At 47.9% G+C, this 21,666-nt stretch overlaps 11 protein-coding genes across 11 annotated transcripts; 4 read left to right on the forward strand and 7 right to left on the reverse strand.

The window, feature by feature from the left end:
- Positions 1 to 326: 326 nt before the first annotated feature.
- On the reverse strand, positions 327 to 586 carry N7478_006888 (uncharacterized protein; the record flags this gene model as incomplete). Its single annotated transcript, XM_056923102.1, has 2 exons — positions 327 to 411; positions 480 to 586. 2 exons carry the CDS (start codon positions 584 to 586, stop codon positions 327 to 329), a joined length of 192 nt encoding a protein of 63 aa, XP_056781139.1.
- Positions 587 to 595: 9 nt separating this feature from the next.
- Positions 596 to 1,076, reverse strand: N7478_006889 (FAD-dependent oxidoreductase; the record flags this gene model as incomplete). Its single annotated transcript, XM_056923103.1, has 2 exons — positions 596 to 917; positions 970 to 1,076. The coding sequence occupies 2 exons, from the start codon at positions 1,074 to 1,076 to the stop codon at positions 596 to 598; spliced, it is 429 nt and encodes a 142-aa protein (XP_056781140.1).
- Positions 1,077 to 1,662: 586 nt separating this feature from the next.
- N7478_006890 (uncharacterized protein) lies at positions 1,663 to 5,994 on the reverse strand (the record flags this gene model as incomplete). The annotated part of the gene is made up of 1 exon (XM_056923104.1): positions 1,663 to 5,994. One exon carries the CDS (start codon positions 5,992 to 5,994, stop codon positions 1,663 to 1,665), a length of 4,332 nt encoding a protein of 1,443 aa, XP_056781141.1.
- Positions 5,995 to 6,701: 707 nt separating this feature from the next.
- On the forward strand, positions 6,702 to 8,234 carry N7478_006891 (uncharacterized protein; the record flags this gene model as incomplete). Its single annotated transcript, XM_056923105.1, has 5 exons — positions 6,702 to 6,890; positions 6,999 to 7,202; positions 7,263 to 7,764; positions 7,812 to 7,954; positions 8,013 to 8,234. The coding sequence occupies 5 exons, from the start codon at positions 6,702 to 6,704 to the stop codon at positions 8,232 to 8,234; spliced, it is 1,260 nt and encodes a 419-aa protein (XP_056781142.1).
- An 860-nt stretch (positions 8,235 to 9,094) lies between these two features.
- On the reverse strand, positions 9,095 to 10,105 carry N7478_006892 (4-hydroxybenzoate octaprenyltransferase; the record flags this gene model as incomplete). Its single annotated transcript, XM_056923106.1, has 1 exon — positions 9,095 to 10,105. The coding sequence occupies one exon, from the start codon at positions 10,103 to 10,105 to the stop codon at positions 9,095 to 9,097; it is 1,011 nt and encodes a 336-aa protein (XP_056781143.1).
- Positions 10,106 to 10,309: 204 nt separating this feature from the next.
- Positions 10,310 to 10,558, forward strand: N7478_006893 (uncharacterized protein; the record flags this gene model as incomplete). The annotated part of the gene is made up of 2 exons (XM_056923107.1): positions 10,310 to 10,322; positions 10,383 to 10,558. The coding sequence occupies 2 exons, from the start codon at positions 10,310 to 10,312 to the stop codon at positions 10,556 to 10,558; spliced, it is 189 nt and encodes a 62-aa protein (XP_056781144.1).
- A 699-nt stretch (positions 10,559 to 11,257) lies between these two features.
- Positions 11,258 to 12,629, reverse strand: N7478_006894 (O-methyltransferase B; the record flags this gene model as incomplete). Its single annotated transcript, XM_056923108.1, has 5 exons — positions 11,258 to 11,586; positions 11,642 to 12,081; positions 12,131 to 12,254; positions 12,311 to 12,437; positions 12,489 to 12,629. The coding sequence occupies 5 exons, from the start codon at positions 12,627 to 12,629 to the stop codon at positions 11,258 to 11,260; spliced, it is 1,161 nt and encodes a 386-aa protein (XP_056781145.1).
- Positions 12,630 to 13,773: 1,144 nt separating this feature from the next.
- On the forward strand, positions 13,774 to 15,083 carry N7478_006895 (uncharacterized protein; the record flags this gene model as incomplete). The annotated part of the gene is made up of 5 exons (XM_056923109.1): positions 13,774 to 13,941; positions 14,004 to 14,379; positions 14,441 to 14,558; positions 14,623 to 14,690; positions 14,749 to 15,083. 5 exons carry the CDS (start codon positions 13,774 to 13,776, stop codon positions 15,081 to 15,083), a joined length of 1,065 nt encoding a protein of 354 aa, XP_056781146.1.
- Positions 15,084 to 15,457: 374 nt separating this feature from the next.
- N7478_006896 (uncharacterized protein) lies at positions 15,458 to 17,109 on the reverse strand (the record flags this gene model as incomplete). Its single annotated transcript, XM_056923110.1, has 2 exons — positions 15,458 to 15,717; positions 15,885 to 17,109. 2 exons carry the CDS (start codon positions 17,107 to 17,109, stop codon positions 15,458 to 15,460), a joined length of 1,485 nt encoding a protein of 494 aa, XP_056781147.1.
- A 2,348-nt stretch (positions 17,110 to 19,457) lies between these two features.
- On the forward strand, positions 19,458 to 20,756 carry N7478_006897 (uncharacterized protein; the record flags this gene model as incomplete). The annotated part of the gene is made up of 1 exon (XM_056923111.1): positions 19,458 to 20,756. The coding sequence occupies one exon, from the start codon at positions 19,458 to 19,460 to the stop codon at positions 20,754 to 20,756; it is 1,299 nt and encodes a 432-aa protein (XP_056781148.1).
- Positions 20,757 to 21,052: 296 nt separating this feature from the next.
- N7478_006898 (uncharacterized protein) lies at positions 21,053 to 21,373 on the reverse strand (the record flags this gene model as incomplete). Its single annotated transcript, XM_056923112.1, has 1 exon — positions 21,053 to 21,373. One exon carries the CDS (start codon positions 21,371 to 21,373, stop codon positions 21,053 to 21,055), a length of 321 nt encoding a protein of 106 aa, XP_056781149.1.
- Between the last annotated feature and the right edge of the window lie 293 nt (positions 21,374 to 21,666).

Raw genomic sequence — 21,666 nt, forward strand, 5'->3', positions numbered from 1 at the left:
GGTATAAACGGAGTTGTGAAAAAAGGTGAAGCTCAATATTTCCCTTTCCAATTTAGTGCTCACCCCTTGCCATTTTTCCCACTGAGTAAAACTGAGCACGCCGATCGAAAGCAGTGCATAAAGCGGATGTTTTCAACGATCTATTCAAACCATATGATCCGAGGCAGACAAAGTTCAATAAGGAGACCCTTTGGTGAGTACCACGAACGTCGAAATTGTCAGGTACCAAGCTGGCAAGGGTTTAGTTCTGGATTGAACCAGATACACTTGGAATAAACATGAGGCATCCAAATCTGAATTAAAAGATTGAAACTTGTAAATCTGGTCTAAATTGCAGATACGGCTTGGCTACTTGCCCATTTCTTCGCTCCCGTATATGTACAATTGTAATCCAAAAACTCAGCTGGGCTCCTATTCATAATAGAGAATCAATTAGTACTTTAACCAGTGACAATATGGTTAGTTCTGGGGCCACATACATAGTAACAGTCTTCTCCCCTTTAATAGTACCGGGCTTGGCAGCTTGTCGACTACCTGCCTGAATAAGGCTGACTCTCTCATAGCGGGACCGGAAAACGTGCTTCATATTCCAAGGTTATTTAGCAAGAGTAATTGGAATCGGGGAAGAATAATTCACCCCGAAGATATCGTTTAGCTGCCCCCGAGATGGAGCCTCTTGGACGTCCTTGAAGAAAGCACCCAAAGCCTCTGCGTCTTCGATACCCTGGTTCGCGCCTTGGCCTTGGGTGGGTAGCATGGGATGGGCAGCATCTCCAATAATAATGACGCGACCCTGGCTCCAGGTTTCTAGGGGATCATATATACTGTCAGGCCTGTACCATGCAAGGTCGAGTTTCAATGATGCGCACCATGTCACGCAGTTGCCAAGTTGCCAAAGGCCGATGTTGGGCGAGTGTCTGAGAATAAACCATTATTGTTTGTGACCACAAAATTGGCAAGCCAACTCACTTGGAAATACTGGTCAGCCAGCTAAGGAACTCTGAAAATGTCTTAAGCAACTTGTCCATACTTCCTTCCGAGACCCATGATTGCCCAAGAGTCGGATTCTCGTCCATTCTCTCTGCTTTTATCAGTGGACTGTCATGACGGGCTGTAGGAAGTGCTTCATACTATCCAGAACCATGGCCGTAACACCGTATACATCACCCTTTCTGCCTGGGCCCATGACGAGTCAACAATCATGAGCAACAATAATCGACGTGAATGAATCCCTAGGGTCGATTCTGCTACAGAATTGGGGTTCCTTTTATTCGAATACTGTGGAGGGTATCTAGATGTGATGATCAGTTTCCTTGCATCTTCAAATGGGCATGGTTATAAGTTCTAACTGTTGTTAATCAAAGGAAGATTGATTGTTATTGTCATCTAGAGGGAAATATGAGGCTATATATACAACGAGAAGAACAAGTTGATTGGAAATCAACTTGATTCTGTATATAGATATTTCGGCATTAATTCCGATGGGACGGCTTGGTTCCTGATCTGCACCAGCCTTATATCACAACATTCCCCCTCAGAATCGTCCTGCTAGCAGGGCGATACTGGAATTGAGCAGAGCAGTCAGGCCTCGGTAAAACCACTCAAAAAACCTTCGTGGGAAAAGAAAGTGGAAAGAGCACCTGCGCTGTCATGCTTGTTGCCTTAGGTTTTGGATACGTCGATTCCCAAAAGACTACAGAACTTGGCAAAGGACGTTGGCCCTAATGGCTTGGTGAGACCATCCGCGGCCTGCTCCTCAGTGGGAACATACTGCAGGTCAATTTCTCCTGCATTCAGCACCGACCGCTGATAATGGAACTTGACATTGAAGTGTTTGGTCCGTTTGTGAAATTCGGGATTGCGGGAGAGCGCAATAGCGGATTGATTGTCAGCCATGATATTAGTGACCGGAGACCGATACAGATTTGTTTCTCCTAGAAAGGTGCGGAGCCACTGTAGATGTAAAATGGCATTGTATTGGCCAATGTATTCGGCATGAGTCGTGGACGTGGCCACTTCCCCCTGACGTTTGGACGACCAGGAAACCGGCGCTCCCGCCAGTTGGAACACGTAGCCAGACGTGGAGTATGCTCCATCCGTGACGACGGAGCCACCGAAGTCGGCGTCAGTGTATCCGATCAATTGACCATTTCGGTAGGTGATACGGTGAGATTGCGTGGCTTTGATGTAGCGAAGCAGTCGCTGAAGTGCGGCCTGGTGATGCGATTGCGGCCGGGATGTGAAGCGACTCAACATTCCGAGCGCAAACGCAATATCCGGTCGCGTGCCAACCATCAAATACATGAGCGAGCCGATAGCAGTTGCATAGCGAGCTTTTGCTTCTTCATCCGGAGGTTCCTCCTCTGGGCGAGTATTCAGGCTTTGCTTAGGATTCATCGGCGTAGACTTCGGCTGACAACTCTCCATGCCAAAGTCGGAGAGCACCTTCTGGATGTACTGATGTTGGTGAATAGACACGGACCCATCAACGTGATAGTCAAACTCGATCCCGAGGAACGAACGAGGGATGCCCAGATCGTTCAATCGGAACTCGGTTTGTAAGGCTCGTTGTACTTGTTCAATTTCGTGCGTATTTGCCGCAGCAACTAGAAAGTCATCGACATAAACGCAAACGACGCAGTCCGCTTTCCAGAAAACACAGTTGTCCGATTGGGCCATAGTGAAGCCCTGAGAAGCCAGGACGCGGTGGACGCATTGGTACCAAATCCGCGGGGCCTGCTTCAGCCCATACAGTGAACGGCGCAGCCGACACACGTACCCTGGTTCTTCAAAGCCTTCGGGCAACTCCATATAGATAGACGAATCGACGTCTCCATGGAGAAATGCGGTAACCGCATCGAATTGGTGGAGTTTCCATCCGCGCAACACGGCGCTGGCGACGATGCAGCGGACCGAGTCCATGCGCGACACAGCCGCAAACGTTTCGTGATAATCGATGCCATGTTTCTGCCGGTAGCCTTTGATGACCAGTCGCGCTTTGCGCGTTCCGTTGGTTTTGGTCTTGAAGACCCATTTGCACCCAATCACATGATCCCCAGCGGGGATGTCCTCCCGCCGAACCTTTTCCCATGTTCCGTGTTCGAGAAGCGACGCATATTCTTTCTGGATGGCGGCCCACCAGATTAGCTGGTCTGGGCCTGACACAGCTTCGCGGAAGGTTGCCGGGTCGGCTTGTCTGGCCGGTGCAGTATTCAATGCGCCTGCCGAGTACACCTTCCCCAGCGATTCCAGGAGACGCCGTGATGGTCTTCGTCTGCGACCATACATCGAATACCCAAGATCCGATGTCAAGTCGGTTTCCTGTTGGCTTGGATTGATCACTGGAGGTGTCTCATCCTCGCGCTCAGATGGCGGCTTCTCTCGTTCATTCGACCGAGGTAATGGCGACGCAGGAGGTGTTGGCAGCTCGCTGGCTGAACTTGGCATTGGTGGAAAGACAGATGATGGAGGAGCGTTGTCCGGGAGGTCGTTGCCTGTTTCCCCCTCGATGAGTGGCGCCACGGGGGTCCTCTCATCGAACTCGACATCACGGGAGAATATTGTCTTTCCTGAGTGGATTTCGTACAGCTTGTACTGGTTGGGTTCACAATAACCTAGCAGTCGGCACTCGGACGACCTCGGTCCGAGTTTGGCTCGATGCTCTTTTGGGATCAACACCCAGGCACGAGAGCCGATCCGGCGTAGATGCAAGAGCGAGGGCGGCTTCCCATAAATCACTTCATACGGTGTCCTTTTTCGCAGAATTGATGCTGGCGCGCGCAGCTTCAGATAGACTACCGTATCTATAAGTTCGACCCACCAGGAAGGAGGAAGGTTTGCATCGGACAGGAGCGTGTTGATCCGCTCCCGGATAGTGCGGTTCGTTCGTTCGGCCAGCCCATTCTGCCCTTTGCAGTATGGCGGCGAGGTGTCAAACTCAACTCCCTGGCGTTCGAGGTGTGTTCCGACCGGCAGATATTCTCTTCCATTGTCGGTAAGAAATCTTCTAATCTGGGCCCCAAATTGTCGGTGCACCCAGGCCTCAAACTGTCGGAACTTCTGCAGCGCTTCATGTTTCCATCTCATGGCATAGGCCCATGAGCCCCGAGAATAATCGTCAGTAAAGGTGATCACGTACCTGCTGCCATCTTTGGCAATCGGCATCTCCATGATGTCCGAGTGGATCAATTCAAAAATTCTCGTTGAATGCAGACGTGGCCGCCTTGCACGGGAGTTCCTCTTCTGATGCTGCTTACCCGACATGCACGCCGGGCAACGCGGCGTTGCCTGCAGTTGCGCCTGCGTCAGCGGTCGGTACGGAGTGCCGGTCTGCCGGAGGACCACCCTCAAGTCGCCCCGGTTCAGATGTCCCATCCGAGCGTGCCATAGCGCTTCGGAGGCCTGGTCCACTCCTTTGCCCGCATCTGCTTCGAGTATCACAGCTTCACCACCGAGTTCAGAGGTTGGCGATGCGCATCCTACGCCACTTGACTCTTCACGGCTGTCGACGTCCATGGCCACCGCCTGCGGTTCCAGGGAATCTGCATGGCCATAGGTCGTCGGCGCCCTCGCCAGTTGGACTCGTTCTCGAGATCTCTTGCTCACATGGCACCGCAGGATCAACAGATCCTCCTCCGCATGGTAGGCGGTCCCCACCGTTCGTCCTCGGCGTTGCACAAAGACGTTCTGCGGGTGCGCTACCACCGAGTAGCGGTCTCTTAGCAACTTCGGCACACTGATCAGGTTCATCCCGACGCGTGGCGCGAAGTATACGTTCTTGAGCACCAGGGGTTGGTTGAACTTCCCCCGGAGCGTGAGCTTCACCGTCCCAATCCCTTCGGCTTCCACTGGATCGCCCGCCGTGTCCAACATCTCGCGATGGGGCCGCAGACTGCTGAAGCAGCTCCGGTCCCAGCAGATGTGGCTGGTGGCAGCCGAGTCCAGGATCCACCGGGGTGACGGTGCGTGGGTATAGAGAGTCGTCACCCTCGCCCTCACAACATTGATCCGCGGTCTCTTGGAAGTCGGCGGGCCCTGCCGTTCTTCCACCTGGCTTGATGGTATACTTCGCAAATTGCTTCTTGGTGAGCCGGAAACACTCCGTTCGGCCTTCAGGGCATGGTCCCTGGACGGCTGTTCTTCTCGCTGTTTCTTCCAGCACTGCGCGACCACATGGCCGCGCTTCTTGCAGTAGTTACACTTTTTGGTATTCTTCTGCACGGTATTGATTGAAGGGCTATTCGATGCGCCAGACGCTCCATGCGGGAGCGTTGCGGCGTCCTTCCGCTGCACCGTCTGTTCTGCATTTGCCAGACGGTTTCCGATCGTGGTCGGGTTGACTGGATCTTTGTCATTTTGGATCGCATCTACAATCAAGATGTATTCTGGTCCGATCTGAGTCAACAGAATCGCAATGTGCGTCCGGTCGCCGATTGATCCGGGGACGATAGCATTCAACCGGTGTACTAACATCCGTACACGATCGACAAACTCGCGTGCACTGCCACAGCGCTCGCCTGTGGTCTCACGCAACTGGGCGAACAGCTCGCAGAACGTGGCGAGTTCCATCCGCCGATACCGTTCTTCAAGTTCATTCCAGAGGTCGCGAGATGTTTCGAGTCCCGCGACATGAATGCTGATGTGGGGGGACAAGTAACGGAAGATAGTATGGTAGGCCTCGGCTTCGCGGCGCGACCATTCACGGTGGCGCTCGAACGCCTGGACCTCCACTTCGAGGCGCGCGTCGATGGCGCGCTGCCTCACCGCCCCGCTGAGGTGGGGCTCCACCAAGGGGTGGATGTCCGCCGTAATAGGTTTGGCGTACTTGAACAGGCAGTCAGGACGCTGGAGGTCGCCCGACACCACGTCCCAGACCTGTCTCGCTTTGAGGTAGGAGGTCATGAGACGTTTCCAGGTAGCGAAGTTGTCGCTTCCTGTCAGAGGCTCGATGGCCGTGACGGCTCGGTCTGGGGAGTCATGGACCAGAGCCGACATGATGATAAGTTGATGAGTTGAAAGCGGGGTAGATATATAATCAAGATGGATAGATAAGATGTTTCTCAGATGAGTAGAGACGGCACCCGAGAGATTGCTCCCGGGCTCATAACCTGTTGTTAATCAAAGGAAGATTGATTGTTATTGTCATCTAGAGGGAAATATGAGGCTATATATACAACGAGAAGAACAAGTTGATTGGAAATCAACTTGATTCTGTATATAGATATTTCGGCATTAATTCCGATGGGACGGCTTGGTTCCTGATCTGCACCAGCCTTATATCACAACACTAACCATGAGATGATAAGCTAGTTTGACAGTCACAAAAGCCTTCAATATAAAGCACTAAGAAACGTACCAGAAGTACCTATCGGCATAGCTGTAGGCTCCTCGTTGTTGAGCGACAGAGCCATGACCCCCGCGGGTTAGCTATATACAAAGCTGGGTGGGCCAAAGATCCCACTACCCCAAAAATTTTCTTACCCACATGGTAGATCCTATCCACATTTCCTGGGGAAAGGGAATCGGATATGTGGAGGTGGAACCAAATTGACAGCGTAATCGAACCTTCCCGATTGGCCCTTTTGCCGAACTTACCAACAGATAAATGCGCATAGGAGGAAAGTGGGCAGGCATCACCAACATTTGAACAGATATTCACGACAATCCTCAATTACAGTCGAGAATTCAACTTCGTCGCAACAATGTCTGGTTCGAACTCAAGTCCGTTTTCTCTCGACAACATCCCCTTTGGGGTTATTTCGACAGCCGATAACCCCGCCCCAAGATGTGCAACCGCACTTGACCACGAGGCGATTGATCTTTGCGCATTGGAAAGCGATGGGTTTTTTGACTCCATTCAAGGATTTGGCAAAGCGTCAATTTTCTCCAAGGTACTTGTAATTCGTTGTTTTTAACCCCCACATATTTCGATATGTTTATTTTCTTTGCCTTTTGTTTTCGATTTTCCGGTTACAGCTTTACTGACTAGGCAAGTGTAGCCTTATTTAAATGATTTTGCGTCCCTTCACATAGAGATTCGTCGAGAAGCACGTCAACACCTACGCGATGGCCTGTTACAGCTCCGAGAAGATAAATCCAAGGCCAATCGATACTTCATTCCGCTGGATCTTATTCGAAACCACTATCCCATGCAAACCGCCAATTTCTCGGATTTCTATTGTTCGCTAGAGCATGCTCAAAATGTGCGTCAATCAATTCCCTCCACGACTATGCCCGACAAGGGCAACTAACAGTCGCCATAGTGCTCTGCAATTTTCAGTCTTTCCGAGTCCCCCAATTGGCGTGTCATTCCGAGCGTTTATAATGGTCGCACATCCAGCTTGACTGTGGAAAGTACTTTGACCCGCCCCCATGGTGTTTTCAAGGCCGAGACCGGAGAATACTCATTCATGCCGACCAAAAAACTGGATATGGAACTCGAGATGGGAGTTTTCATCTCCAAGTCCCTGAAGCCTGGCAAGATCCTCAATATCAAGGATGCCAAAGAACATATTTTTGGATTCGTGATTCTCAATGATTGGTCGGCGCGCGATATTCAAGGATTTGAAATGGCTCCTCTTGGTCCATTCCACAGCAAGGGCTTCGGGACCTCTATATCTCCATGGATCGTTACTATGGATGCTCTTGACTCTGTAAAGAGCTCGGTTATGGTTCAACAGGATCATGCTCCATTGCCCCATTTAACATGGAAAGGGGATGTCCAAGATGCGACTTTTGACATCAATCTCTCCGCCGGTGTGATTCGTGAGATAACACTATTCGCGAGCGAAGATATGGGCTAACAAGAATAGGAAATGGGAAGTCATATGAGCTTACGGACACCAACCTCAATGAGCTTTATTGGACTCCGTATCAACAGCTTACCCACCTTGCAAGTGCAGGCGAAGGCCTGACCACGGGTGATATCTTCGGAACAGGGACCATTTCCAGTGCCGTATGTTAGAGCCCCTATACTCGATTAAGAGCTCGCTGATATGCATTGATAACTCTAGCGTACCAATCAAAAGGGAGAAAAGACTGGTCTGGCATGCCTGGTCGAGCGCTCACTTCCGCATACTGGCCTATCAGCTTTGAATAATGACGGCTTCGTGTGGTTCGAAGATGGCGATGAGATTATTATGGAAGGATGGTGTATCAACAAGGCAACCGGGGCTAAGTTTGGATTTGGGCAATGCCGGTCAACCATTACCCCAGCCGTTCGACTGGATCTCTAACGCTTACTTGGCTAAAACAATGCATTGCGTAAGCTATAGATAGTCTAAATCAACATTTTCATCATCACAGAATATATATTTATACATACTCGTGGCTCTAAAACTAAAACATGGTCTCTATTCAATAAATTCCTATGATGTCCCCTATTCCTTTTGAGCAACAACATCCTCAAATACCCAAACTCATACAAAAGCGAGGGCCTCAACTGCGAAAGTTTCCAACACTCGTTGATTTTGGTATACCTCTGCTCCATATAAGACTTTCCATCACTCGTCCTATCCACCTGCTTCTTCAAAGAGTGAGAGCCCTCTATGTATCTTCCATGACCGGAAATCTGCTGCCACTTGACCACGATCTCATCACCCGAGACAAACTTGAAATAACCCTGACCCAGCAGATGCTGCGTGAGCAACTTCTCATTGCTCAGTAATTGGGGCGATATAAATTCAGCGATGAAATCTTCCGATTTATAGGGTTTTTTCGGGATTGTTTCAGAAACGAGTCGGTAGTCGACTTCGATTTTTGGGCCGTAGATTAGCTGCGGGGACTATCTTGATTCAAATGAATTCAATACTGGGGATGAACCGCCCCATGGAGCCAAAGTCCAAACTGGTTAGTGCTTGAGAGTGGGGCCTTATCTCCGCTATACATTAAACCTTATTGGGAGGGCTATGTTTTATTCCATAGCGCATGTAGTATCTTGAGAACGAGAATTTGAGGACTTTCCAAATTGAATGATGTATTTGAGATTTGAATATAATAAACTCTTCTAATGACTGAAGTCAATTCTATAGATAAATAGATGAGCACTAAGCACCATCCACAATCAAAGCGATCCAACTGTCTTCTTTTGATACTCTTAAGCTAAAAGAGAAACCAAATAATCGGCAGCGAATCCACCCACCTTACTTCCGCCCACAATGTAGAAACCTGTCCGGAACCAATACAGACAACTCTCAGGCTTCGTCAAATCGACAGAGGAGATAATAATAGCCAACGAAATTGCTGTTCCAACACAGCTCACTAGAAAATAAGGCGCCGACATCTCACAAACAACTCCGATAGCAACCAGGAATCCAACCATGACAACACTCAAGCACGAGGCCAAAGTCTTTGTAGAGTCCTTGAACCTAACAGCCATAGACTTAACCCCGGCCTGTACATCATGTTGGACATCCTGATGAGCGTAGATAGTCTCATAAATCACAGTCCACGTGAACTCCGCTCCAAATAGTAATCCTGCAGGCAGAGAAAATGGATCCAGGCCGAGACCGACAGCGGGAAGCATCATAGAAGCTGAGAACGGCAGACCCAGAAAGACAGGAGTGAAATCCATGAAGCGTTTACAGAGTGGGTAAATAGTGTGGGTGACTATCAGGGTAATGGTCCAAGGAAAGCATTGTGGGGGTAGATGTGAGAGGCTCCAGCAGGTAATAGCTAACTGGACAAGGGTGAAGATATGCGCTTGGGTAGTTGAGACGGCACCTCGCGCGATGGGCCGAGTGCGGGTCCGTGGAACCTGACGGTCAAAGTCTTGGTCTACATTGTCGTTCCAGGTGCAAGATGTGCCACGGATGAGGTTGGTGACTAGCCACCAGAATGCGAACTCTTTCAGTAGAGTGGTGGGGGATGTCAAGGGCTTGGATAAACCAGCCCCAGCAGTAAGGCCTGTGAGGGTTGGCATGAAGAAACCAAGGAAGCCTGGGCGGTCAAGTCGCATCAATTGGACATAAGGAACCCATGATGATGGGGCTAGTTTGGCAACGCCTTGGATGGGCATCTCATTAGGGAATGTGCTAGCATCTTGAGGCTTTCCCCCTCCTAGTTTAAGGTTTGTTTTGGTGGTTTGGCGTTGAGTGAGTGTCGACATTTTGGGTGGATTATTAAATTGAAGGATTCAAGAGCTTGGACGATACTTGAAGATGACCGTGCGCTGTGGAGGGAGAGTCTTTATCAAAAGACTCGGAAAACAGGATTTGCAGGATAATGGCTAGTGTCGTGATATCTTCACGAATATTCGATCCATCTTATATACCACTGATAGACACCGTCATGCTCAAGTTTGTACATATCCATGTACCCTCACGGTAAGTACCCCATTGCCGAGTCAAACTGAGGTTTTTTCTTTCCGGCAATTCATGCTCCAGTCAAATGTGAGCTGGGCGCTTACCACCACATGCCAACCGATGTCATATTTGGGGGACAAACTTTAATGGATGAGGCTACTAGCACTTCATCTGGGGCTAAAACTTCGGAAAGAGGGGCTGATGAGGAGGAGACATTCCTGCAACAAACCAACGCAAGACCTGTTGGAAAATTGTAGACGCCTCAAGTGCTCACATGCATGGCTAGAACGGAATATGTCAAATCAGGGTACGTATGCGCACATACATGATGCCATGATGCAAGTGGGAATCCGCCAGGGACACTAGTTTTTACGCCTATGTACGCCGTAATCAATTGGCTAGTCCCACACTGGTTCAAATCAAGTACGTGCAGCAATCCTGTTCTATCCAGTGGCAAATAACTCTAAATTTAATCTACGAGTGGAGATTGCGCTTCCTGCTAAATATATGGGGGCCGAAAAGTGGACTTGAAGGTGCTTCTGTTCAGCAGCGCGCTGTTAGAGTGGGGCTCTGGCCTATAGCCGAGGACTATATTTGCCTTACCTATGCCTGGGTGGGTCTATCATAGTCGTCAAGTTTGGCACTCTTGGGGCCAAACTTTTTGAACCACCCGCGTTGAAAGCAATGTCAGACCTTAGAAATCACGCCAAGGAATAGCTGAATCCTTTGATTACCTGTTCTGCAGGCTCTTTTAAGGGCAAGTGTATCTTATCAATGTTTAATTGGGGGTGACAAGTTTGGTAAGAGTGTTCGGGACTTTTCAGAATCGCTGCCATCCAATTGGGCAGCTGAACTAGTGGTATTCGTTTTTGTGGTAGATTATAGTTCGAATGTTGGATCTCAGCGTGCTTCTCAGGTGGCTTTGCCTCATTTGTTACATGTATTTCTATAGACTCCTAGTTTGTAGTAGATAAGGCTGCGCCAACTTCGATAATACTGTCCTTCAGGCTCGCAGTGTAAGTGTGCACGCCGTTAACCTTCAGCCCCGCACTCTTGACGAGTTGGTCCCACTGCTCATGAGTTCGCTCTCGAGCACCTAGAGCAGCCATCATCAACATGTCTAATTGTGCTTGTTGCCAGTGTACACCAACGTTCGGGAGAACCATGTCGTCAATGAGGATATAGGAGTCTGGTGCCATAGCATCGACAATATTCTTCAAAATCTCCCGACATTTGTGGTCAGGCCAGTCATGGAAGATATTCCGCAGATAGTAGAATTTGGCTCCTGCGAGATGTTCAAGTTAACAGCCATGTGGCGAATTCCAAAAATAGTGTCATACCTTTGATAGGCTGTGGGGTAAAGAAGTCGTATGCAATAGCCCCCACACCAGGGTGTTGTATCGCGTGTTCTGTTGTTTGAGGAAGATCCTGGACAATCACTCGACCTTCAAGCTGGGGATATCTTTCCCTAAAGGCAATTGCCTGTTGGCCTATTCCGCCTCCAATGTCTACAAACAAGGTGCGCTCGGGGCTCAAGCCGGTGGCTCTTTTGAGAACGGGGTACACCTCCAGAAAGATGGGCATACCTTCCCGGTTAGCGTTCATGTGCAAATTGAAGAAATCCCGATTTTTGGGGTGCTGTTGGAGCCACAAGAATGCAGGTAAGTCTGTTTTCATAGACTTTTGAAAGGCTGTTTTGACGTTGTCTTGTACATCGGGATAGTCGTTCTCTTTCATGAAGGTGGGGAATTCTTGGATAGACGGGCCGGCATTGTCGAAGCTGTAGATTCGTTAGTGTTATTCAAGCAGCAGATACAGAATAAACTAACAGATGACCAACACCAGCCTGAAATCCGGGCTGGGAAAATGTTTTTGAGATATTTGATGAAGTGAACAAGTCCTTGTCCACTTCCTGGACTGCGTGGTATGAAGCCAGATAACGAAGAATGCGGCCTAATCTGTTAAAAAAAGACACATCCTAGTTCTGTGTTATTGAGAATCAATCATACCGAGGAACACTGGATTTGCACCAGTCTTCTCACTGATCTGGGCTACAGTGAGGGGTATTTTATTTTCAGATAGCAGCTCGAACAGCTTTAGGTCGATAGCAGTGCGAATGGCAGCAAGCTGCATGTTCTGTTCAAATCATCAGCATATGTCGGGGTTATTCCAACGATGTTTTGATACATAAAATGTAAAGCGCTGGACCGTGTCATCGGGAGACTCGATTGAGGTGCTGAGGGCACTCAATTCATCCAATATATTTTTCCGTGTCTTCTCATCGCCAGACTTGGCCAGTCTTCGGACTTCTTCAATGAGGGCTTCCATTTCTTTGGTTCAAATGTTTGATAGTGAATAGTTCAATTAAGATGTGCAGGGGCAAATGAGAATAGAATAGAGACTGGATGAGAGTATTCTGAGGTTTAAATTGAATATGTACCACCGCGATCGTATCTGATCGCGTGGGATATGTAAGTGCAAGCAATGCCCCCACACATATCGAAAACAAAGAAGCGGCTAATATCATTGCCGGTGCGAGTGATATGAAATCACACTGCCCAGGTGAGTAGCATTTGGAGATTTTCAAGCTCCAAACTTTACAGGATATGCACAAGGAAGTTTCCATAGCATGCCATACACCTGGGTATGGGTAACCCCTCATGGCGCAACCCACGGAGTACGCTAGGCCTCACTTATTCGAAGCCCGGTTTGGCCCCCACCCCCAGCGCGCAAGTGGAGTGACGAGGCGGGCCGCACGTCCATAGTCAGCACTTTCATTTTAACCTAGGTTGGCAATTATTTCTTGATAAGAAGAAATTCGTCATAAGCCGCACGGGATTGAAATGTTTATGCGGAAGAAAGTGCGAGCTTCGCTTACGAATCGCTTATGAAGTCTGAATGCGAGCATAGCAGCCCCATGACCGCCCCCAAATACACGCCCTGGCTCCAGTGGCTACTAACCAGCCATGGGAAGCTGGCAAGGTCAATATCCCGTGCCTGCATGGTGCTAATTTCGGATATATTTGTGTGAAACTCAGACTTAGTGCCCGTGCGAAGTCTGGTGATCTATGAATGGCTGAGCGATCATGTTGCAATGATATCACAACGAAGCGAAGTGCAGAAAGGTGGATAAAATCCTTCTGCCGTAGTCACGGTGCTACCAATTAAATTTGTTCCATGAAGCCCTGGAGGTCACCCTAGCCACCTCAGACACTTTTCTCAGTTAGCCCCAGATATAGGACCCAATACAGCGGGGCCACTGACATCAATGGATGTCTGCCGTTCTGCACAACCGGCAAATATAGGTATCTCATCTTCTCGCTGAACACCGATCATTTGAACTCCCCACTATTCCTGGAGCTTTTTTCACACATCCTTGTTTACATGGCGTAAGGTTTCCCACGCATGCCGCTTGTAAACTGCTCCTTATCCTATACCCAGCCCCCCGGTTAGGGAATTGGTATCATTCAATATGAGTGCTGCTGCACCACCCGGTGGTGACCAAAACCGTGGCCCGGCTCTGGTGGCTATATACTGGACTGAGTCTGCATTTGCCACTATTGCAGTCCTTCTTCGTCTCTATGGCAGGAGACTGATTCGCAATTTTGGCGCTGATGACTACGTTATGGTCTTTGCGCTGGTATGTTTGATAAACAATACCCGCCGAGTCATCGAGGTTTCCCATTTACTCATATCATTTAGGCCTTATTCCTCACACTAGCCGCTTTCGTCACCTATCTTGCTTCTATTGGAGGCTGTCGTCATCTGTACTATCTCTCAACGGCGCAACAACTGCAGGCTGTAAAGTATAACTGGATCACCCAAACCTGGGGAATTGCTGGGTTTGCAGTTGGCAAGAGCTCGGTCGCCTTGCAAATCATACGTATTTTAGGCCCGAACGACCACTGGATAAAATGGACATGCTGGGTTCTCATCGGTTCTACATCGCTCTTCTGCGGGCTGGACTGCCTCTTTGGCTTCGTACAGTGTAATCCTCCCCGCGCACTGTGGGATCCCTCGGTAGCACAAAACTGCTGGGACACAAGTGTACAGGCAGATTTTGCTATATTTATCTCAGGTGGGTCTGGTGCTGTTCAAATGTATAAACTTCTGATCATCGACTTATAATATATTTATAGCCTGGAATGTAATGGCCGACTTAATCCTGGCCGCACTCCCCATCCCCATCATCTGGCGAACGTCTCTCACCCTCAAGCAACGCATTGCCACATGTACTCTCCTTGGCCTTGGTCCAGTGTAAGTATCTCCTCAGCTCGCATTGCCTCCTTCTCAAAGATCAGAGACTAAACCAATCTCACAGAGCCGCAGCCTGTGGCCTTGTCAAAATCCAATTCCTTGCCGGTCTTACGGATCGCTCCGACCTAACCTGTAAGCTGCTCTGCTCTTGTGTCTTGGGGGCTCAAACACTAACATCTCCCCTTGACAGGGCAAACATATAACCTTTATGTCTGGTCTGGCTCCGAACTCTTCGTCATTATAATCTGCGGCTGCATCCCTCCTATGCGTCCTATTTTCACACATTTCTTTGGGCGGGAAAAGACATTGTTCACAGGATACTATGACTCCAACTTCAGTGGCCGTCGCAAGAATAAGCATAATATATTGGGGTCTACTGACCTAGACCAAAGTCAAAATCAGGATGATGATACTGAAGCATTACGCTCTGATATTCAGCAGGGCTTGCCTACCAACCGAAGCTCGAACGATGATGCCATTTATCTCGAAACTCGAACACCCGTGGGTGTTGAACGAAATTTATAACGATTTACTATATTGGGGTTGCACAAAATAAATGCCTCTCTTCCTCATTAATTTACTACACATAATATTGGTAGTATCTATATAATCAAAGAAGTACCCTCAAGGTTTTGTGCTTTATGTTTTACATCATCCTTTCCTTCTCGGGTAATAGTAACTAGGCAGTGTCATAACACAGCCGGTGGGTAACATACCACATAAAATGACAAGAGAGAAGAACTTGAAGCTATGTATTTTTTCTTTCTTTTCAGTTTGTAGATACTAGTAGACTTCAGAGTAAGAAATGGACCGATTTGCAGGATTACCAGTACCAGTAATATAAGTTTGATAGAACGTCATGATCCTTATTTATATAAAATCGAATATTCGAAGTAAGCTCATGATCGTTCTTGTCTTGCTTGGAGTTTTGCTTTCCTCTTATCGCGCCATTCAGTGCCGAATCGGTATTCAGCTAATACTAACGGAGAGGTCACTAAGCAGATAAGACCAAGGATAGTGAACGCCCATCCGGTACCAACTGCTTGGATCATAGGCTCAATGGCCGATGTCCCGGCTGTAGCGAGGAGACAACGCGCCAGGTTCATACTCGCCGTTGCACCGAAGGATTTCTTTTCAAACAGATCCACGACGAGAGTTGCTAAAATAAAAAGAATAATTAGTCCCAGCCCCTAACTTGGAGAGTAATACAGAGTTTTAGAAGCCGTACGCAGCGCAGCATCGGTTGAGCAGTTCGTCACTGCTTATACCAGGATACAGATATAACCAAGGGAATATGCAAAGTGAGGCAGTTCAAGAAAAACTTACAGAATGCAGCAAGAATGCAAGTATCGAATCCACCGACGAAGAATGATAAAGTAATTGGTGCTGCGATGTGGACATGGTATCGAACGGTCCATCCAAATGCAATGGTAGTAGCAATAAAAATAATGATAGGAATTCGAACTGCACGAATGCGAGCATGCTCAATCTTTCTCACTTCTTTTGGGGGTGCCTTGACCCCCTCGGACTCTCTCCGAAGTTGCTTCTGGTAGTCGATATCAAGCATCTTTCCAACCAGCAAGGAACCGCATAAGGATCCAATACCATTTGCAATATAAGTGAGACCAATATGAAGCTCGCTGAGTCCATAGTCACGAGCGTAAATGGTAGATGCAGCGACAATGCTCATTTGCCAAACAGTATAGCAAATGCCAGGGTACAAGATACAGCACATAACATCAAGTTCCTTCATGATAAGGAATGGCCCGATAATATCAATTTTGAACTTCGGCTTCTGCAAAGGGTGGTCCTTTCGCATGCCGGATGGTTCAAGGAAAGGAAGGGGTGGTCGGAGATAACGTGGAAGAAGAACGCTGCCGTCTTCTACATGGGATCGATGGGTTTCGGGGATGAAGAGCAAAATAATAAGTAGCATGGTAGCTGACAATGCAAGTAGAAAAAGGAAGATATTGTGCCACCCGGTATACTGAGCCATAATACCACCTATAACTGGACCGAATGCTGTCCCAAAGCCTGCAAGGGCACTGTATGTACCCATGAAGCCACCCCGTTTGCTGACATGAATAAGATCACTGATCATCCCTGCGCCGAGGGCGCTGGTTGATGCAGAGCCAGTCGATTGTAGCGCTCGTAAAATAAGCACAGCCGTGTAATTATTGCTCAATTTGAGACCAATACATGATCCCACGTAAATTGACAAGATCATCAAATATAATCGTCGCCGGCCTAGACTATCTCCGATAGAGGCCCATATAATTGGAGTGACCGCCTGAAATAGTAGATACGACGTGATAGTGTAGTTGATTGCTGAAACGGAGACATTGAGGTCCTTTGATATTTCAGGTATCGCAGGAACATAAACAGATGAGCTAAGTGGACTTAGGAGACCTGTAATGCTTGCAACGAAGAATATAATGAGGCGTTGCGAGTAGGCAAATCTACTATATGACGCTGCTGGGTCGCCTTCTGCAGGTGAGACAGCGATGATCTCTTTTTCAACGACCGGTTCGGGTTGTTCCGCTACGGGCATGATCTTTTTATCCGCTATGGGATTTGATATCGACATGGTTGGGGTTGGAGAAGGTATCCAAAGGTAAAAAGAGCGGGGAGGGAATAATTGACTTGAAGGAAAGTTATGATTGAAAGTGTGCCACAGAGTGGGCAGTGGAAGTAGCGACAAGTAGATGCATTCAAAATGAGAGGTTAATGTTGAAGAGAAGGAGGGAAGAGGTCCATAGGGACAGTTTCCCAGCAATTAGTGTTCAAAATTAAACTAAAATTGGGAAAATAGACATTCCGCTAAATTTTCCCTCATGAAGAATGCTTTTATTTTACTTCCATTTTTTTCAGACCAGGCATGCATGTCTAGCCTTGCAAGCACAGTAAGTTGCGACTCCTCCGCTAGGGTCATTTAGGTAGTGGGGCGGACGGTCCGAGTCCGTAGATCCCCTTAGCCGACGACTGTAGATCAGTAGATCATTCTAGATCGCGGCTCCCCTACGATAGAAAAACAAAGTGAGAAGCTAAGATGAATGAGGTATGAAGAAACACGAATTTTAACCTCAATTAAACTAGTCGATGCCGAGTTTGCTCCGCGTCGTCATAACAAATACTGTGAGATGGTAGTGATTTGGGGGAAAATCACATCAGCACTGCAGTATGCCGAGGTCCACTTATAATGTATTAGTTCCATCCCTACATGCATGGAGGAAAAATGCACGCGTTTTCCCCGGTTTTACTAGGATATATTCTACTTGGGGAAAGTAGAAGATCTTCTTTATTGTGCGGGGGATAGAGTTACATTGGGTTTGCTTTTTTCCCCTTTGGTGAACCCTCGCCTATCCCAGCCCCTGGATCCCCTTAGTGCTTACTATATCTCGTAAATGTAGTAATTGTGGCGCCATTTGAAATTCGAGTGTCAACTTCATGGTGTTAAAATCTTATTATAAGTAGATAAAATAAGCATAGAGTATGAACCCTTCGGCTAAAATTTCACTTCCTTCAGTTTTGTATATAGATTTTACTTCAAAAATCAGCACATACATGCATGTGATTTTACCCGTGGACCTATTCATGGATCCCACTGTTAGTATGTGCATACCTTGTAGATTTTCATGTAGTTTTAATTACATGAATTACTAGTCAACAAAATGAATTTGGCAGGGCATACTACCGAAGGGTTCGGCACGAGATGTCTCTTCCATTCCTCATGCCACGCGTCTACGCGTACTCTGCGGCTATGAGGAATTTTAAGCTCCTTATGTATTGTAAAACAATGTGTCACGAAATATGCAAGTTTGGCGTAGTCGCAACCAAACGTAAACCACTCAGGCAGCCTACGATTAGGTAGTAGTAGGGAAAATCCGATCATTTGCCAACTCGCCAAGGGAAAAGGATTCCCCCTTGGCCATTGTTCTGGATTTTCTTTGTCATACCCCACAAGCATTGGCCAATAGAGGCACTTAGACACGCAGTCAGTATGAGGTTTCAGATGCGTACATGAATTATTCAATGCTTCTGTTCCCTTCTAACCATTCCTCTGGATTGTATCCCTTGCCTAGCTAAAGATCAATGTGATATACGTTCGTCATTTGAGTCCTTACCACTCAATCATTAACTTCTCCTACGCGATGTACCCACTGACTAAATTTATATATCATCTAAATTGGGAAATGATCATTGTCACACGGTACAGATGGGGTGACGTGGATCCACCGCTATAGACTTTCTTCGCTTCGCTCCGTTGCCCGCCTTCCAAGGCTGACACGGGAAGTCTAAGTTGCAAATGGCAAGTGTGGATATGGAGAGACATTCCGCCTACGAGGCTCTGTAATTGGTGTCTTATTGCGAGTCTTCTGATGGTTACATTGCCTAGCTGGCAAGTCTACTCAGCTTCCAAGGTTCACTGTAGGTTTGAGTTTTGTCCGTTTCGATTTGTGAGGCGCGATGCTCGGCCGGGCGACCTAGTTCAAGTTACTACTACCGACATATAGTAGCATCTAGATGCGGCATATTGTTTATTCTCCAACTAACTGAGTATTTGAGAAACATATTATGCAAGATTCATCATACATGAGATCATCATGCCAAAATGTAAAGGTGTTGAAAATTTACATCGATCTACATTCTGCGGCATGCGAACAACCGTGATGGTATGTGCATGGTGTACGCAACTAAACCCTTTTTTCGCGACGTCAGGAGAGTAAGTCAGGTATCCACATCTCTTGGCGTCTGGTCAATCAGATTAAGTGCATCATGTAGGTTATGAGATCTGGTCAATTGGAACGAGTCGTCAATCCAGGAAAATTGATATAAAATGCGTGTCGTCCTGCCAATGTAGGATCACAACTATAAAGAATTTTCTCTCTCAATCTCACCATGAAGCATATCTTTGATGTCATCATCGTCGGCATGGGCCCTGCTGGCCTTGCCGCTGCCGCTAAACTCGAGGAGTCGGGTCTTGACTTTGCCATTCTCGATTCAGGAAAGCCCGCCTCCAAGCGAGACCGATACGATGCCACAGACGCCACGAGCGGTCACGGCGGTGCTGGACTATTCTCCGACGGAAAATTCTCTTTCTTTCCCTCTGCAACTGAGTTGTGGACACTTGAAGATCAAAAGGCCTTGAAAGAAGCCTATACATGGACCTGTAACAGGCTCGGTGCTGCGGGCCTCGATACACCACCATTCCCTGAAAGCCCAAAGGATTACTCGTACAAAGGTCCTGATGGCTTGAAAGACTTGGACTTCGTCTTGAAGGCATATCCATCCGATTATCTTTCTTTGGAGGCACGGATGAATTTGATCGATGACATGGTTGGCCGTATTCGAGGCCAGATTTTCAATGAGTGTCTCGTTCAGGACGTCCAATACGATTCTAAAGCAGACGAATTCACATTGAAGGTGGCCGATCTTGGCAAAAACAACAGCCGCGCTTTATCTGAACTTTGCGCTCGTCGAATCATCATTACAACAGGTCGCTTCGGACCGCTAGGCAACGGCCTAATGAACCTCACAGAGCACGCCAACTTCCGTCGCCTGGAAGTTGGCTTCCGCATTGAACAATCCAGTGATCGGGCTTTCTTCCGTGATATGAAGCAGCTTGATCCTAAGCTTCGTTTCCAGGAGACCGAAAAGGGCATGGAGTGGCGTACTTTCTGTGTTTGTCGACAGGGAGAAACAGTTCTGACTGAGACAAAGGGTCTGTACACTGTTTCTGGACGTTCGGACTGTCCCCCAACCGGTCGGTCGAATTCTGGATTCAACACATTGATCCTTGACGAAAACACAGCCAAGGACTTAACCTTACCTGCTATCAAGGCTATGATGAAGCCTGATTCTCACTTTGAACTTCCTATGACTGGTCTTCTACAAGAAGATGAGTGTGTCACTGGGCAGTTTGACAAGATCTACGGTCGTGAGCTGCGTCTCGCCATGACCAAAGGATTGTCGCGTCTTGCTAAGAAGTTCCCCGATCTTGGCACGGATGAGAATGCTAAGTTGATCGGTCCTACCTTGGAGGGAGTTGGATGGTACCCTAAAGTATCTGGTCATTTGAAGTTGTTGGATACCCCTGCTTATGTTTCTGGAGATGCTTGTGGTTTGTTCCGTGGTATTGTTGCTGCTATGATTAGTGGACATTATTCTGCCGCTTCTCTTATGGAGGAGATGGTTTGAAATCATGAATGGAGTTAATTTCTTATTGGACAAAAGTCCAAATAAGCTATGCATTGTCAATCTGAACCCAGTTGGGAACATCTTCCTTTCAACAATATGGTAAAGAGATATGGCACATTTATGTAGACAGAATATACTATTCGTCGCGCTGATAAAGCCCTGGAGGTATAAGAGAATTTCGCCTCGCAAAAATTCGGATATCTGTGAGTTGGGATGTATGATGATGGTGATCGTGGACAGACAGCATGGTCAATATTCTATCCTTCATCACGAAGTTTGTGGCCGGGGCGACTGGGCTAGCTGGGGCAGCTCTGGTAAGACTTGGCATAGCCTGAGCGGGCCTTCGGCTTCTTAGCTGCAGCGTGTCGGAGAGGACCGACCGGGTACTCCAGGTAGCACCTAACGTCAGTCGACGCGACGAGGTTCAGGCAGTTCATAGTGGGAATACTCGAGTCGTACAGGTTCATCAGGCAAACTGTCTTGGGCGAGCTAAGCTTGGTTTTCGACTTGCAAGTGGTTTTAGTATGCAGGCCTGCGTAGAAGTTGTAGCCAACGAACGGTGCTGTGGTTATCTTTGGAAATCCGGGGATGAAGATTGAAAGGAAGGAGAAAGCCATCTCCAAAGAACCGTGGTGGCTTGTTCATCTTTCGGATCTCTCTGCAATCCTGGATGTGCTGAACGGTGGAAGTGAACTTGGAGGGGCGCTTGATAGCATCCGTAATGCATTTTACACAGGGAGCGGATGGACCAAAGCGCGATCGTTAGGCACCAGATGAATCGTTCACCTAAGGTTGAACAACAGACATTTACTAAAGTAGATCCCTCCAAGATCTTTGCTGCCACGTGAAAAGATAACCAGGGCTTCTATTTGTTGGGAAGCCACAGAGGAGACATCAGGTGTGAAGGCAC

The sequence above is a fragment of the Penicillium angulare genome, assembly GCF_028827245.1.
Source record: "Penicillium angulare strain IBT 27051 chromosome Unknown utg000004l_segment0_segment0, whole genome shotgun sequence".
Lineage (NCBI taxonomy): Eukaryota > Fungi > Ascomycota > Eurotiomycetes > Eurotiales > Aspergillaceae > Penicillium > Penicillium angulare.